Source organism: Loxodonta africana, chromosome 22, assembly GCF_030014295.1.
Source record: "Loxodonta africana isolate mLoxAfr1 chromosome 22, mLoxAfr1.hap2, whole genome shotgun sequence".
Lineage (NCBI taxonomy): Eukaryota > Metazoa > Chordata > Mammalia > Proboscidea > Elephantidae > Loxodonta > Loxodonta africana.
The window spans coordinates 76,991,230-77,007,232 of record NC_087363.1 but is presented as its reverse complement, the minus strand read 5'-3'; the positions used below and the strand labels follow the sequence as shown (position 1 = coordinate 77,007,232).

The window sequence follows — 16,003 nt, the reverse complement described above, 5'->3', positions numbered from 1 at the left end:
TAACAAATGGTGCTGGCATAACTGGATATTCATTTGCAAAAAAATGAAACAGGACCCATACCTTACACCATGCACAAAAACTAACTCCAAGTGGATCAAAGACCTAAACATAAAGACTAAAACGATAAAGATCATGGAAGAAAAAATAGGGACAACCCTAGGAGCCCTAATACAAGACATAAACAGAATACAAAACATTACCAAAAATGATGAAGAGAAACCCGATAACTGGGAGCTCCTAAAAATCAAACACCTATGCTCATCTAAAGACTTCACCAAAAGAGTAAAAAGACCACCTACAGACTGGGAAAGAATTTTCAGCTATGACATCTCCGACGAGCGCCTGATCTCTAAAATCTACATGATTCTGTCAAAACTCAACCACAAAAAGACAAACAACCCAATCAAGAAGTGGGCAAAGGATATGAACACACATTTCACTAAAGAAGATATTCAGGCAGCCAACAGATACATGAGAAAATGCTCTCGATCATTAGCCATTAGAGAAATGCAAATTAAAACTACGATGAGATTCCATCTCACACCAGCAAGGCTGGCATTAATCCAAAAAACACAAAATAATAAATGTTGGAGAGGCTGCAGAGAGATTGGAACTCTTATACACTGCTGGTGGGAATGTAAAATGGTACAACCACTTTGGAAATCCATCTGGCGTTATCTTAAACAGTTAGAAATAGAACTACCATACAACGCAGAAATCCCACTCCTGGGAATGTACTCTAGAGATACAAGAGCCTTCATACAAACAGATATATGCACACCCATGTTTATTGCAGCTCTGTTTACAATAGCAAAAAGTTGGAAGCAACCAAGGTGTCCATCAACGGATGAATGGGTAAATAAATTGTGGTATATTCACACAATGGAATACTACGCATCGATAAAGAACAGTGATGAATCTGTGAAACATTTCATAACATGGAGGAACCTGGAAGGCAGTATTCTGAGCGAAATGAGTCAGAGGCAAAAGGACAAATATTGTATAAGACCACTATTATAAGATCTTGAGTAATAGTAAACCTGAGAAGAACACATACTTTTGTGGTTACGAGGGGGGGAAGGAGGGAGGGTGGGAGAGGGTTTTTTATTGATTAATCAGTAGGTAAGAAATGCTTTAGGTGAAGGGAAAGACAACACTCAATACATGGAAGGTCAGCTCAATTGGACTGGACCAAAAGCAAAGAAGTTTCCGTGGTATAAAATGAATGCTTCAAAGGTCAGCGGAGCAAGCGCGGGGATCTGGAGAACATGATTTCCGGGGACTTCTAAGTCAATTGGCAAAATAATTCTATTATGAAATCATTCTGCATCCCACTTTGAAATGTTGCGTCTGGGGTCTTAAATGCTAACCAGCGGCCATCTAAGATGCATGAATTGGTCTCATCCCACCTGGATTAAAGGAAAATGAAGAACACCAAGGCCACACGACAACTAAGAGCCCAAGAGACAGAAAGGGCCACATGAACCAGAGACCTACATCATCCTCAGACCAGAAGAACTAGTTGGTGCCCGGCCACAATTGATGACTGCCCTGACAGGGAGCACAGCAGACGGCCCCTGAGGGAGCAGAAGATCAGTGGGATACAGACCCCAAATTCTCATAAAAAGACCAAACTTAATGGTCTGACTGAGACTAGAGGAATCCCGGCGGCCATGGTCCCTAGAACTTTTGTTGGCACAGGACAGGAACCATCCCTGAAGACAACTCATCAGACATGAAAGGGACTGGTCAGCAGGTGGGAGAGAGACGCTGATGAAGAGTGAGCTAATTATATCAGGTGGACACTTGAGATTGTGTTGGCAACTCTTGTCTGGAGGGGGGATGGGAGGATAGAGAGAGAGAGAAGCCGGCAAAATTGTCACGAAAGGAGAGACTGAAAGGGCTGACTCATTACGGGGAGAGCAAGTGGGAGTAGGGAGTGAGATGTATGTAAACTTATATGTGACAGACTGATTAGATTTGTAAACATTAATTCGAAGCTTAATAAAAGTTAATAAAAAAAAAATTAGATCAGATCTAAATGAAATGGAAAATGGAAAAACAATTGAAAGAATTAAAAAGATGAAAAGCTGGTTCTTTGAAAAGATCAACAAAATTGATAAACCACTGGCCAAACTAACAAAAGAAAAACAGGAGAGGAAGCAAACAACCCAAATGAGAAATGAGATGGGTGATATTACAACAGACCCAAATGAAATTAAAAGAATCATATCAGATTACTATGAAAAATTGTACTCTTAAGAAATTTGAAAACCTAGAAGAAATTGATGAATTCCTCGACACACGCTACCTACCTAAACTAACACAGAGATAGAACAACTAAATAGACCCATAACAAAGGAAGAGATTGAAAAGGTAATTTTAGAAACTCCCCACAAAAAAAAAAGCCCTGGCCTGGCAGCTTTACTGCAGAGTTCTACCAAACGTTCGAAGAAGAGTTAACACCACTACTTCTCAAAGTATTCCAGAGCATAGGAAAGGATGGAATACTGCCAAACTCATTCTATGAAGCCAGCATATCCCTGATACCAAAACCAGGTAAAGACACCACAAGAAAAGAAAATTACAGACCTCTATCCCTCATGAAGGTAGATGCAAAAATCCTCAACGAAATTCTAGCTAATAGAATTCAACAAAAACATATCCAAAAAATAATTCACCGTGACCAAGTGGGATCCATACCAGATATGGAAGGATGGTTCAACATTAGAAAAACAATTAATGTAATCCAGCATATAAACAAAACAAAAGACAAGAACCACATGATCTTATGAATTGATGCAGAAAATGCATTTTACAAAGTTCAACACCCATTCTTAATAAAAACTCTCAGCAATATAGGAATAGAAGGAAAATTCCTCAGCATAGTAGAGGGCATTTATACAAAGCCAACAGCCAACATCATCCTAAATGGAGAGAGCCTGAAGTCATTCCCCTTGAGAATGAGAACCAGACAAGGATGCCCTTTATCACCACTTTTATTCAACATCGTGCTGTAGGTCCTAGCCAGAGCAGTTAGGCTAGATAAAGAAATAAAGGGCATCCAGATTGGTAAGGAAGAAGTAAAAGTATCTCTGTTTGCAGATGTCATGATCTTATACACAGAAAACCCTAAGGAATCCTCAAGAAAACTACTAAAACTAATAGAAGAGTTCAGCAGAGCATCAGGATAGAAGATAAACATACAAAAATCAGTTGGATTCCTCTACACCAGCAAAAAGAACATTGAAGAGGAAATCATCAAATCAATGCCATTTACAGTAGCCCCCAAGAAGATAAAATACTTAGGAATAAATCTTACCAGAGATGTAAAAGACCTATGCAAAGAAAACTACAAGCCACTACTTTAAGAAACCAAAAAAGATCTACATCAGTGGAAAAACGTAGCTTGCTCATGGATAGGAAGACTTAACATTGTAAAAATATCTATTTTACCAAAAACCTTCTGTAGGTTCAACACAATTCCAATCTAAATTCCAACTACATTTTTTAATGAGATGGAAAAACAAATCACCAACTTCATATGGAAGGGAAAGAAGCCTCGGATAAGTAAAGCATTACTGAAAAAGAAGAACAAAGTGGGAGGCCTCACTCTACCTGATTTTAGAGCCTGTTACACCGCCACAGTAGTCAAAACAGCCTGGTACTGGTCAACAGATACATAGACCAATGGAACAGAATTGAGAATCCAGACATAAATCCATCCACATATGAACAGCTGATATTTGACAAAGGCCTAAAGTCAGTTAAGTGGGGAAAAGACAGTCTCTTTAACAAATGGTGCTGGCATAACTGGATATCCATCTGCAAAAAAATGAAACAAGACCCATACCTCACACCATGCACAAAAACTAACTCAAAATGGATCAACGTCCTGAATATAAAATCTAAAACAATAAATATTATGGAAGAAAAAATAGAGACAATGCTAGGAGCCCTAATACATGCCATAAACAGTATACAAAATATTACTAACAATGCAGAAGAGAAACTAAATAATTGGGAGTGCCTAAAAATCAAACACCTATGCTCATCCAAAGACTTCACCAAAAGAGAAAACGATTACCTACGGACTGGGAAAAAGTTTTTAGCTATGACATTTCCGATCAGCGTCTGATCTCTAAAATCTACATGATACTGCAAAAACTCAACTACAAAAAGACAAATAACCCAATTGAAAAACAGGCAATGGATATGAACAGGCACTTCACTAAAGAAGACATTCAGGTAGCTAACAGATACATGAGGAAATGCACACAGTCGTTAGCCATTAGGGAAATGCAAATCAAAACAACAGTGGTATTCCATCTCACTCCAACATGGCTGGCATTAATCCAAAAAACACAAAATAATAAATGTTGGAGAGGTTGTGGCGAGACTAGAACACGTATACACTGCTGTTGGGAATGTATTCCACTCCTTGGAATATATCCTAGAGAAATAAGAGCCTTTACACGAACAGATATATGCACACCCATGTTGATTACAGCATTGTTTGCAATAGCAAAAAGGTGGAAGCAACCAATGTGCCCATCAACGGACGAATGGGTAAATAAATTATGGTATATGCCCACAATGGAATACTACGCATCAATAAAGAACAATGATGAATCCGTGAAACATTTCATAATGTGGAGGAATCTGCAAGGCATTATGCTGAGTGAAATTAGTTGCTAAAGAACAAATATTGTATAAGACCACTATTATAAGAATTCGAAACAGAGAAGAAAATATCCTTTGATGGTTACAAGAGTGGGGAAGGAGGGAGGGAGAGGGGTTTTTGCTAATTAATTAGATAGTAGATAATAAGAACTATTTTAGTTGAAGGGAAAGACCACGCAATACAGGAGAGGTCAGCACAACTGGACTAAACCAAAAGCATAGAAGTTTCCTGAATAAACTGAACGCTTCGAAGGCCAGCGTAGCAGGGGCAGGTGTTTGGGGACCATGGTTTCAGGGGACATGTCAGTCAATTGGCATAATAAAATTATTAGGAAAACATTCTACATTCCACTTTGGAGAGTGGCATCTGGGGTCTGAAACACTAGCAAGTGGCAATCTTAGGTGCATCAATTGGTCTCAACCCACCTGGAGCAAAGGAGAATGAAGAGCACCAAAGACAAAAGGTAATTATGAGCTCAAGAAGCAGAAAGAGCCACATAAAGCAGAGAGTACATTAGCTTGAGACCAGTAGAACTAGATGGCACCTGGCTACAACCGATGACTGCCCTGACAGGGAACACAACAGAGAACCCCTGAGGGAGCAGGAGAGCAGTGGGATGCAGACCTCAAATTCTCATAAAAAGACCAGACTTAATGGTCTGACTGAGACCAGAAAGGACACCAGAGGTTATGGTCCCCAGACCTTCTGTTAGCCCGAGACAGGAACCATTCCCAAAGCCAACTCTTCAGACAGGGATTGGACTGGGCAATGGGGTAGAAAATGATACCTGGTGAAGAGTAAGCTTCTTGGATCAAGTGGACACATGAGACTATGTGGGCAGCTTCTTTCAGTAGAAGAGATGAGAGGGCAGAGGGGGTCAGAAGCTGGCTGAATGGACCCGAAAATAGAGTGGAGGAAAGGAGTATGCTGTCTCATTAGGGGGAGAGCAGCTAGGAGTATATAGCAAGGTGTATGTAAGTTTTTGTATAAGAAACTGACTTGATTTGTAACCTATCACTTAAAGCACAATAAAAATTTTTAAAAAGTAAAATCCAAATTTTCTTACACTTGAAAAAAACCTAGTGCCGTCGAGTCGATTCCAACTCATAGCGACCCTATAGAACAGAGTAGAACTGCCTCATAGAGTTCCAAGGAGCACTTGGCGGATTCGAACTGCTGACCCCTTGGTTAGCAGCTGTAGCACTTAACCACTCCGCCACCAGGGTTTCCTCTTACACTTGAGGGCTTTCTTAATCTGATCCTAACTAAACTTACTCTATTCCTGTAACTGTGGCACAGGCTTTGGCCTCTTAAGGAGTGGCCTTACAAAACATTTTCTCCATGAGGAAGTTGTGACTTTGCTTATTTTTTGTGGATTTATTTTTTATTAGTCCCATGTCTGCCTGTCCGCATGTAAAGAAGCACAGGAGTTGTAATCACAGTAACTCCAGCAAACTTCTCACTCTGATGCGCACCTCTACCCGATTGCCTGCACTTTGATGGGATTGTCACTGTCACCACCATACCTAGTCCTAGAAGGAATTTGCTCTGTTTAAATGTTTCCCTTTTCATTTTGTTCTTTTAGACAGCTAAGATAGATTGAAATTGTTCAAAAGGAATTTTACCGAAAAAGCAAGGGAAACAAGTGGAATAAACAGAGGAAAGAGCATAAAAGGAATGAGTTTGTGGAATTTACCTTAAGATGGCTTAACTCTGACTGGAAGTTTCTATCGGCTTATAGGCGTCAGGTTGTTTTTTCATCCAAGTTTTAGGAAAATCTAGTGTGAGAGCATTCGAATTGGTTCTGTGCTTAGTTTTGGTGGAATCTGAGTTCTTCCTCTTCAGGACTTTTGCCTCAAAATATGAATTGGGTAGGCAGAACTTTTCCAGGAAGTGATCCCATAGCTGCTGATATATCTTAGGAAACCTTAGGTGGAGATGGTAGGATAGTGATTTTCAGTCCTTTTAAGCAGGGCTACTACGCAGAACTTCACTATATGAAGCAGGCTGAGGTGATGAACAATAAATTGGATGTACTGTATTAAGGAGAAATCAGTCTCTTCTGGGCTGTCCTTGCAAACCCATACTGATGATGGAAATGTTTTAGCAAAAGACCAGAACGTGTTTTGTAATACAGTAGTTAAGAGACTATTACATTTTTTAAATATTGAAGGAATCTTCCACCCCACCCCCTTTATTAATAACCTAGAAGTTATTGTGAAAGCTTGCATTTTATAACATTTTAGGCTAATTTCTGTACAATTAGAAAAAATGGATTTAGAGTTATGTAGCTTTGTTGTAACCTATGCTAGAAAAAATATAATTTTACAAATAGTTATTCTAAGAATGTCTATATATAGCTAAAAGCAAAACTTTTAAAAGTGGCTTTTACTTTTTCTCGTTGCCGTCTACTAAAAACCAAAGATATTCTCTGCGAAAATAAAATGTTGGCCTTATATTTCATGAAATATTACTTAGGAATTCAGCAGACTTTTCAAATTATGAGGAAGAAGTGGTATATTTCTGATGAAACATTAATGATAAGGCTGCTATACTAAACACCAGGACAATAAAAGTAAGATTAAGTACAGGATGAAAAATTTTATCAACCTGTTATTTGTATAGTTTTTTGAGTAATCTCTAAGTGTTTAGCGGTTTTATTGCTTTGTAAATTTGGCCATAATTCATTCAAAACATTATCACCTGTTGAAGTATCTAACTTTATATAGAAGCTGCTTTTATTTTTTCTGTGTACCCTTATTAATCAAATTCATTTTCCTCCTGGTATCTTTTTCCATTATGCTTGAGTAGATAGCACAAAAATGCCAAGCCTGAAATGAATCATCCGTTGTATCTCAAGGTAGTCTCCTTCCAGAAATTGTCTATATTGGTTTTTTAGCAAATTATTAGACTTTGTTATAGTCACATGACAGTTCTCCTCAGTAGGCTTGTTAGCATGTAGAATCAGTGTGTGTGCTTGCTGATTTATGATGGGCGTTTCTGGTCACTGATGTACAACCATAATACACATGTAAGCGTAAGGAGCGGTGGATTCCTGGTGGTAGTTTAGGACCTCCAGCTCTGTGTATAAGAGGAGTTTACTAGAAGGAATTTGTGGTTTAATATGATCTATTTAGTCTGAACAGTCAGGTAAGCGATGTTCAGGAAAATATATATAGGTATATTTATTTTAAAACAGCGTAGTGTAGCCTGTGACTGGGTCGTATGTTGATCACAATCAGCCATTAATATCAGAGCCTCTAGAGCTGTGTTCTGCCAGGCCCAATGGAATAAAGATGGTCGGCCACAGAGCGGTGTGATGTGTGTGATCTGATAGGTTGAGCTTTTGTATCTGTAATAATAATCACATTTAAGAAAATTAGGTTTTATAATCATTTTCTCCCTAGTCTATTCACATTGAGGTTTGTGGTGGAAAGTAACATCTTACTTTAACGAATCGAAAGATACAGTAAAAGAAAATGCCGCTTTTTACTAGCATGTTATGTTCTTTGGCGTAATAAACTGTATGAAGACAATAGTTTAAACATTTTGATTTTTAGAGGACTTTAAATTCAGTTTAAAGGATGTAGGGTTATTTTAGAATTTATTTCTTGGTTGGACTTTTAAAAATAACAGATTTACTTACAGTCGAGCTTCTTGAATAGAGATTAAAGTAACGTTATGACGTAAAATAGACTTGATATCCTTTACGTTATGGTTTTAGGTCTATAATTTTGAAATGTTCTATTAAAGATGGTGCTGTTATCTTTTAATAGTTGTTATACTTTGATTCTTTCACAATAAAGTTATTTGTATCTCAGGTTCTGGACCAAACACTGTCAGTAAGTGATGTTGCATCCATGGCAGGTTTATTAGAAATCATTGTAATTCTCTGGAAAAGTATTACCAGGAGTATGGAAAATAATAAAGAAGCCAAAGCGTACACCATTGACAAGTTTGCCGCTGCGCTTCCACAGTATCTGAAAGTGTTTACGGTAAGCACTGAACTACACTTGGTAGCTGTAAGCAAGGTGTATTAGAATTTCATTTGTTTAGAATTTAGCAAAAGTTTGTGAACATATTTACCTCTCTGGATCTGTTTTCCCATCTGTAAAATGGGAAGGTTGAACTAGGACTCATCTTGTAGTATAGTCTCTTATCCTTCTTGAGGGCAGAGACCTTGTACCTTTCTGTTTCAGACCCCCAGCGCTCAGAGAAACGTCTAATGTAAGCATTCAATTTTTCCATCTCTAATGGGTTGAGACACTGTTTTAGAGTCTGATTTGATTTTCTGGGATTTGAGAAAGGATTTTGTGACCCTGAAGAAAAAGTAGCACTACGTTTTGTGGGAAGTTTTACTTATGCATTTGAAAGCATACTGTAGACAAATATCTCTCTGTGCTAATAGCTAAAAATACAAATTTATTCCCAACTAAAGAAAGCAACCCTATCATCCTAAGCTTTACTCTTGGCTCTTGTGCTAACACCTCACGTGATGTTGGACCACTTAGCTTTTGTGAGCCTTGTTTCTGTGACTGTCAAGTCTCTCAGCTTCATCCTGCCTCTGAGGTGAAAACATGTCTTATCCACGAGGGTACTAATATAATCTGCTGAATTTATTAGTACATTTAACAACTTAGTTACATTGGTTTGAGAAACCAACATCGTGTCAAAAATCTCGAAAGATAAAGTAGCCCACAGGGCATTGAATGAGGTAGTAGATGAGCAGGGCAGCCTGGAGCATCAGGAACTTGGGAAAGGCCGTAAATTCTGAATGATTCTGGCAAGAGAGTCACCCTGTCCTCCATGGCTCAGGGAATGTTGTGGGCGTCGCGTGGTAAGTAATAAATAAGCCACGTATGAAGTGGAATCAGCACTAATTATCAGTTTACTTTTAGCATTGGGAAAATATTTTCTTTATTGACAGGGGATAAGGATGAATCTACTCTAACTGATGCAAAATAATTACAGATTAAATCTTAATTTTCCTTTTGTTTCTATTTCATTTATATTTTCGGGAAAGTTGTTACTGCTTTTTCCTTGATCGAATCTAGACTACTGATTACTTTCTTCTTGTGATTATAATAATAAAGCTGAACTTTATTAAGCAGTTACCATGTACTAGGTCCTGCAATAGAGTTTTATGTGTTTTATTTAGTTCTCCCCTATGCCTAATTTGCAGAGAAGGAAACTAAGGCTCAGTGAGTTTAACCAGCTTTCTCTGTGTGTTGTACCAGCTACTTAGGTTGTAGAATCTGATTTGGGTTCAGGTTTGGCTGGGTAGCTCCAGAGCCTGTGTTATTTTGCATTAAATCATACTATCTTCCTAAAGATACTCTAATTAAAATTAGTTTTATAAAATTCTCTCTGAATAGTTTTATTCTCTTTAAATTTATGTTCAGATCATAAAGCGTATGGGGTTAAATTTTTTTCTTTCACCAGGATTGTTTTCAAAATAGATGTCAGTTCCATGATAGCAAGGGATTTTGTCTATTTTGATTACTAATAGATCTCTAAGATTTAGACTGGCGCCTGTACAGTAGGTGCTTAATAAATATTTGCATAAAATAATACATTACGCAAGTAATAAAACGTTATGTCAAACTTTGCGAATACTTACCAAGTAATTTTCTCTACTCAGAAATATGATTTACAAATAGGTTTAAATTTTTCTTTGAATGTTAAAAGAGTTACTATTAGTTTTACTAAACAGCTTTGAGAATGGGTTATTAGGAAGCTATATGGAGAGGCTTTCAGACGTTCATATTATTTAAATACACCGTTTGTTTTCCTTTCACGCTTTCAGGATGATCGCTGCAAGACTCCTTTATTTATGCTCATGTCCTTTGTGCCAGCCTCTGCTGTCCCTCCCTTCAGGTATTATCTGTATTTTTTCAGTAAAATGGTAAAGGAGGAATTCAGTCACTGTTCTGCTTAGTAGTTACTTTGAAATTCAGCAGACTGTCTCTAACATGTCACGTGTTAGCTTTATGTTAATAGCTGCTTATATAATTTGTAAGCTGCTGCTTCTGCTTTTCCTTCTCCCTTTAATAGGGAGAACCTCAGGTTGCAAGTTTTCAGCAGGCTCTGTAGTTCCTCAGTAATAAAAGAAGACACTATGTAGGGCTTAAACAATTATTCCACAGTAAAATCTGGGGGAGTTGTTTTTATTAAGCTTTATTTAATAAGTGTTAGGATACTCTACAGCTGTACTGTCCAGTACAGCAGCTGCTAACCACATGTGCCTATTGAGCACTTGAAACATGGTTGGTCTGAGTTGAGATGTTATTTAAAATGGAGCTACACGTGGATTCAAAGACTTGGTATAAAAAGAATAATAAGGCGTCTCATAGTTTTTTTATATCGATTACATGTTAAAATGGCAATATTTTAGATAACTAAAAAAACCAAACCCATTGCTGTTGAGTTGACTCCAACTCATAGCAACCCTCTAGGACAGAGTAGAATTGCCCCATAGGGTTTCCAAGGAGCAGCTGGTGGATTTGAACTGCTGGCCTTTTGGTTGGTAGTTGAGGTGTTAACCACTGAGTCATCAGGGCTCCACAGGGAAACATCCGTGGAGGTGCCAGGGATAGAACCCAGGACCTCATACATGCCAAACTGAGCTACACCCCTGAGCTGTATACCCCCAGACAACAATTCCGACTCATAGTGGCCCCATAGAATGTCCAAGGCTGTAAATCTCTATGGAAGCAGACTGCCACATCTTTCTCCTGCTGAGCTGCTGGTGGTTTCAAACCACCGACTTTTTAGTTAGTGGTCAGTTGCTTTAACCACTGCGCCATCAGGGCTCAACTTTTTTAGATAAAAAAAAAAAGTTGAGTTAAATCAGATCAGGCCTCAACTTTTTCAGTTGAGTTAAATCAGACATATTACTAAAATTAATTTCACCTGCTTTTTTATGTTTGTAGATATGGCTATTAGAAAATTTTAACTTACAAATGTGGCTCACTTCTGTGTTTTGCATTATATTTTTATCGGACAGCATTGCTTTATAGGATTGGTTATTATCTCAGTAAGAATTACTGATTTTTATTAACTAAGAAAAAAAATTACTGTTTTGGCAGTAACAAAAACCATTCCAAAAAATTTAGGAATTATTGCTCTAAAGTCTGACAAAGATGACATGAAAAGAAAAAAAAAGAGGAAGGGAATTTATGTGGACTACTTTTACTATTTCCAAAGCTACTTTCAAATTCAATATTTAGGAATTCCAAAAAATTTAGGAATTATTGCTCTAAAGTCTGACAAAGATGACATGAAAAGAAAAAAAAAAAAGAGGAAGGGAATTTATGTTTTTTTACTTTTACTATTTCCAAAGCTACTTTCAAATTCAATAATTTGTGTTGGAATGTACTCACACGCTAGTTATGGAAAAATAACACGTTTTCGTGCACTGGAAAATGTTGAAATGTTAATATAATAACAAGGGCATATGTACCTTCAGGCTTTAACATCTTGATTTTCCTCATCTTTTAGACAAATGGGAAATTGTTTTTGAAATATTACAACTGATTTTACATATTTGAATTTTTTAGCTGTGGTGTTATTTCCACATTACGAAATCAGGAAGAAGGAGCTGTAGATAAGAACTATTGCACTTTGTTAGATTGCCTTTGCTCCTGGGGACAAGTGGGACATATCCTGGAGCTCGTTTATGATTGGCTACCAGAGGAACAGCCCCAAAGCAAGGTATATTTGTGTAATGTTTCTTTAAAATTTTGGTGAATGAGTGTAACTGTATGTTAGAAATTATTTGTTTTTCCAGGAACATTTTTTTTGTCTAACCCAAGATAATTTTTCTATTGCTGAAAATGTACACAGCAAAACATATACCAATCCAACAATTTCTGCGTGTGCAATTTGTGACATTGATTACATTCTTTAAGTTGTGTGACCATTCTCACCCTCCTTGAATTGTTCTTCCCCATTAACATAAACTCACTGTCCCCTAAGCTTCCTGTCTAACCTTTCAAGTTGCTGTTGTCAGTTTGATCCCATATAGATAGTTCTTTAAAAAAGAACAGTCCTCAAGGCATTCTATACTAAATAATTTTTTGGTTTGAAGAAGACTTCAGGGGATATTTATTTATAATTATTTTGTTGTTGAGAATACCAATTCAACAATTTTCTGTTTAACAGCAGAATACAGCAATTCAACAATTTCTACATGTACAATTCAGTGACAATGATTACATTCTTCAGGTTGAGCAACCGTTCTCACCCTCCTTTTCTAATTGGTCCTCTCCCATTACCGTTAACATAAACTCACTGCCTCTCAGGTTCCTATCATCTTTCAGGTTCCTCCCATCTAGATAGATCTTAAAAGAGCACAATGCTCAGGGCAGACATTCTTTACTAGTTAAGTTAAACTATTTTTTGGTTTTAAGAAGACTTCAAGGGGATATTTTTGGTTTAAAATTTAAAGATTATCTCAGGGCACTTGTTTCAGGGGTTCATCCAACCTCCATGGCTTCAGAAAATCTGGATTCTATGAGAATTTGAAATTCTGTTCTGAATTTTTCTAGGAACATGTTTTAATTATCAGTTTATCCCCCTTTCTTTCAGAGTAATTCAGCCTCTAAACGAAAAGTGCGAATTCATGATACACGCCCAGTAAAACCTGAATTAGCCTTGGTTTACATAGAGTATTTGCTGACCCATTCAAAGAATAGAGAATGCTTGCTGTCTGTTCCCCGAAAGAAACTGAACCATCTTTTGAAAGTGCTTGACACGTCAAAGGTAACTTTGTAGACCACACATGGATGCCGTGAAAATTGAGTAATTCCCTGTTATAGTGGGAAGGATGAAGTGAGATTTAAATTTTAATATTTATACTACTATCAAATTTTTAGAACCGGAAGGGAATTGAAAGTGTTCTAGTCTGCCTCCTCCAATTTGTAGGCAAGAACACTCAGACACAGGTGACTTAACTGGTAGTGGCAAGATTGGGACTGATGTTAAAAGCTCCTCACTCTGGTCTTTCTAATAAAGTGTTCACAAGTCTGTTTTTTGTCCGATCTGATTAGGGACATGGGACTTAGGTGTATAATCCATGTTTCTCAGAACATACCAGTCGGTAGTAAAACTACTTGTTAAACAGCAGTTCTCTTGCTCTGCTCCTACCCATTAATGTGGAAATACTAACTTCCCCTCAAAGTCTTTGGCAATTCTTTCTAGGAATCTCTGGAGAGTGTTTCATGTGAATTCACAAACTCAGTGTTCTCAGCTACCAGGTAGAATTCACCCTTTTCCTTCTCTCCTGTTCTGCCTTTCTTCCCTCATCACCTCCAGGAGCTACCCATGCTGAAACAACCTCTGATCACTGCTGTTATTAAGGGTTTCATTGTGCCCAAGGCAAAGCTAGTTATGCATCAGAGCCCTGCCTTGAAGTGTGGAGGTAAAGGGGTTGGAGGTTTGAGGAAAGAGAAGGTGTAAGATAGTCATCTAAGAGAGGAAATTGACTAGGGTAGTATAAGATTTCCAGGAAAGGGCCCTTTTTGTCGATTGGGGTCTTGAATTTAAAGTGAGCCTAATTATCATGGCTGTGCATTTTCTCGGGCCCGTTCACTGGCTCATGTACAGGCAGTGAACAGGCAGAGATGTGGGCTCACTAGAGTTAGGATATTGCCAGTGGACTGTGTTGATTGGTAGAGGTGACGAAGCTGGGTACCTGCCATGGTTGTGTAAGTGTTTCTCCCGTGTACTGCTTTCTTAAAGGTAGGGCTGACTGCAGGTTCTAAGTAAAATGGGTAGGCATGTACACAGGCAGGCTTCTCTGATGGCCAATTATTTCTCACCAGGAGCACAATTGATATTCCCATTGCCAAGCTTTCAGCTGCTGACCAAAAAGTTCAGCAGTTTGAATCCACCAGCTGCTCCTTGGAAACCCTGTGGAGTAGTTCTACTCTCTCCTGTAGGGTTGCTATGAGTCGGAATCAACTCGGCGGCACCAGGTTTGTTTGGTTTTTTGGTTTACAGGACAGAGTAGAAGTGCCCTGTAAAACAGCGCGGGGGCAGTATCTGACCTCCTCCAATCTCACAAAGGGGAAGGAGAACTAAGATCAACGGTATAAGGCTGACTTCCATGAGGTGGAGGCCAGACAAGCCTCCTCTCTCTGCCGCCTTTACTAATTCTGACACCAACCATCCCTCCCACAGCACTGTTTCTCTGCTGGGTTCGATAATTCATTGCAATGACCACGCAGAACTCACAGACAATACTCAAAGTTATGGGGTTTATTAGGGGAGTAACAGTTAAAATTTAGTCTCAGGAACACTCAGGATAAAGTTCTTCCATTAGGATAGCTTCTTCCCAGCGGAGCTCTCAGGCACACCTCACCCTGGCCCTCAGCCTGTACCCAAAAGCACTCAGCTTTCTCTCTCCATGGGCTGGGAAGCCCACGTCATCTCCTGCTGTCGGGTCTGTCCTGCTGGTCTCCCCTTTCCTTTGTGGTGGTAGGATCCTCCTCTCTGCTCTGGAATTGATTCTCTTTTAAGGCAAAACTGACTAATCCTTTTGGTGGGCCACGATTACCCTATTACACAGTCCCAACCAATTACCTGGGTGGACGTTACAAGACCGTAGCTAGAAAGGGCACATACAAAAGTAATCAGTCACACTGTAGGGTTTCCAAGACTAATCTTCATGGAAACAGACCGCCACATCTTTCTCCCACCGAGTGGCTGATGGGTTTTAACCACCAACCTTTTGGTTAGCAGCCAAGTGCTTAACTGCTGTGCTGCCAGGGTTCCTACTATGGGTATTACCGCTCACTAAGTGCTGAATGCACGCCCTCCTCCGTTGTGATTACCAAAAAAAAAAAAAAAACCACTCCCACACATTTCCAAATACTACCATATTATTCCTATTGTAGGGTATGTGGCTAGGAAGAGGGCAGCAAGCAAAAGGGTCTCAGAGTTGCCGAAATAAGGTGAACTTTACTCTGGTGCAGAAGAGTAGTCTAGTCATTTCACTCCTTGGTTGAGGCTGCCTTCCTTTTTTTTCTTTTTGGCAAGTCCTGGACAAGGCTCTGAGTTTTCAGGCCATAACAGCCCTGCTCAGAACCTTATCCAGAAACTATCCTGGAGCAGAAGCTTTAAAATACTTGATCTTGATGGCTCCCATATTTGATATGCAGTGTTATCATTGATGCATCCTTAAATAATAACTCTTAAGAGTATTTTTATTTGCCCTTAGGAAGGAGGACACATATGGTAGGTGAGGTAGGGAAAGTATTTTAAATTTTTCAAAAAGCTTTGACCCCGTTACTAAATTCACCTCAGTTGCTCTACTT

General features: G+C 38.6%; 1 protein-coding gene across 4 annotated transcripts in view; it reads left to right on the top strand.

The window, feature by feature from the left end:
* Nucleotides 1-16,003, top strand: part of NCAPG2 (non-SMC condensin II complex subunit G2) — a 122,270-nt gene that overhangs the window by 58,590 nt on the left and 47,677 nt on the right. For all 4 annotated transcript variants that reach the window (XM_010600288.3, XM_010600289.3, XM_010600290.3 and 1 more), the window contains exons 16-19: nucleotides 8,507-8,680; nucleotides 10,492-10,562; nucleotides 12,245-12,398; nucleotides 13,275-13,448. In XM_010600288.3, coding sequence (XP_010598590.1) covers nucleotides 8,507-8,680; nucleotides 10,492-10,562; nucleotides 12,245-12,398; nucleotides 13,275-13,448 — 573 coding nt within the window. The remainder of the gene's footprint in view (nucleotides 1-8,506; nucleotides 8,681-10,491; nucleotides 10,563-12,244; nucleotides 12,399-13,274; nucleotides 13,449-16,003) is intronic.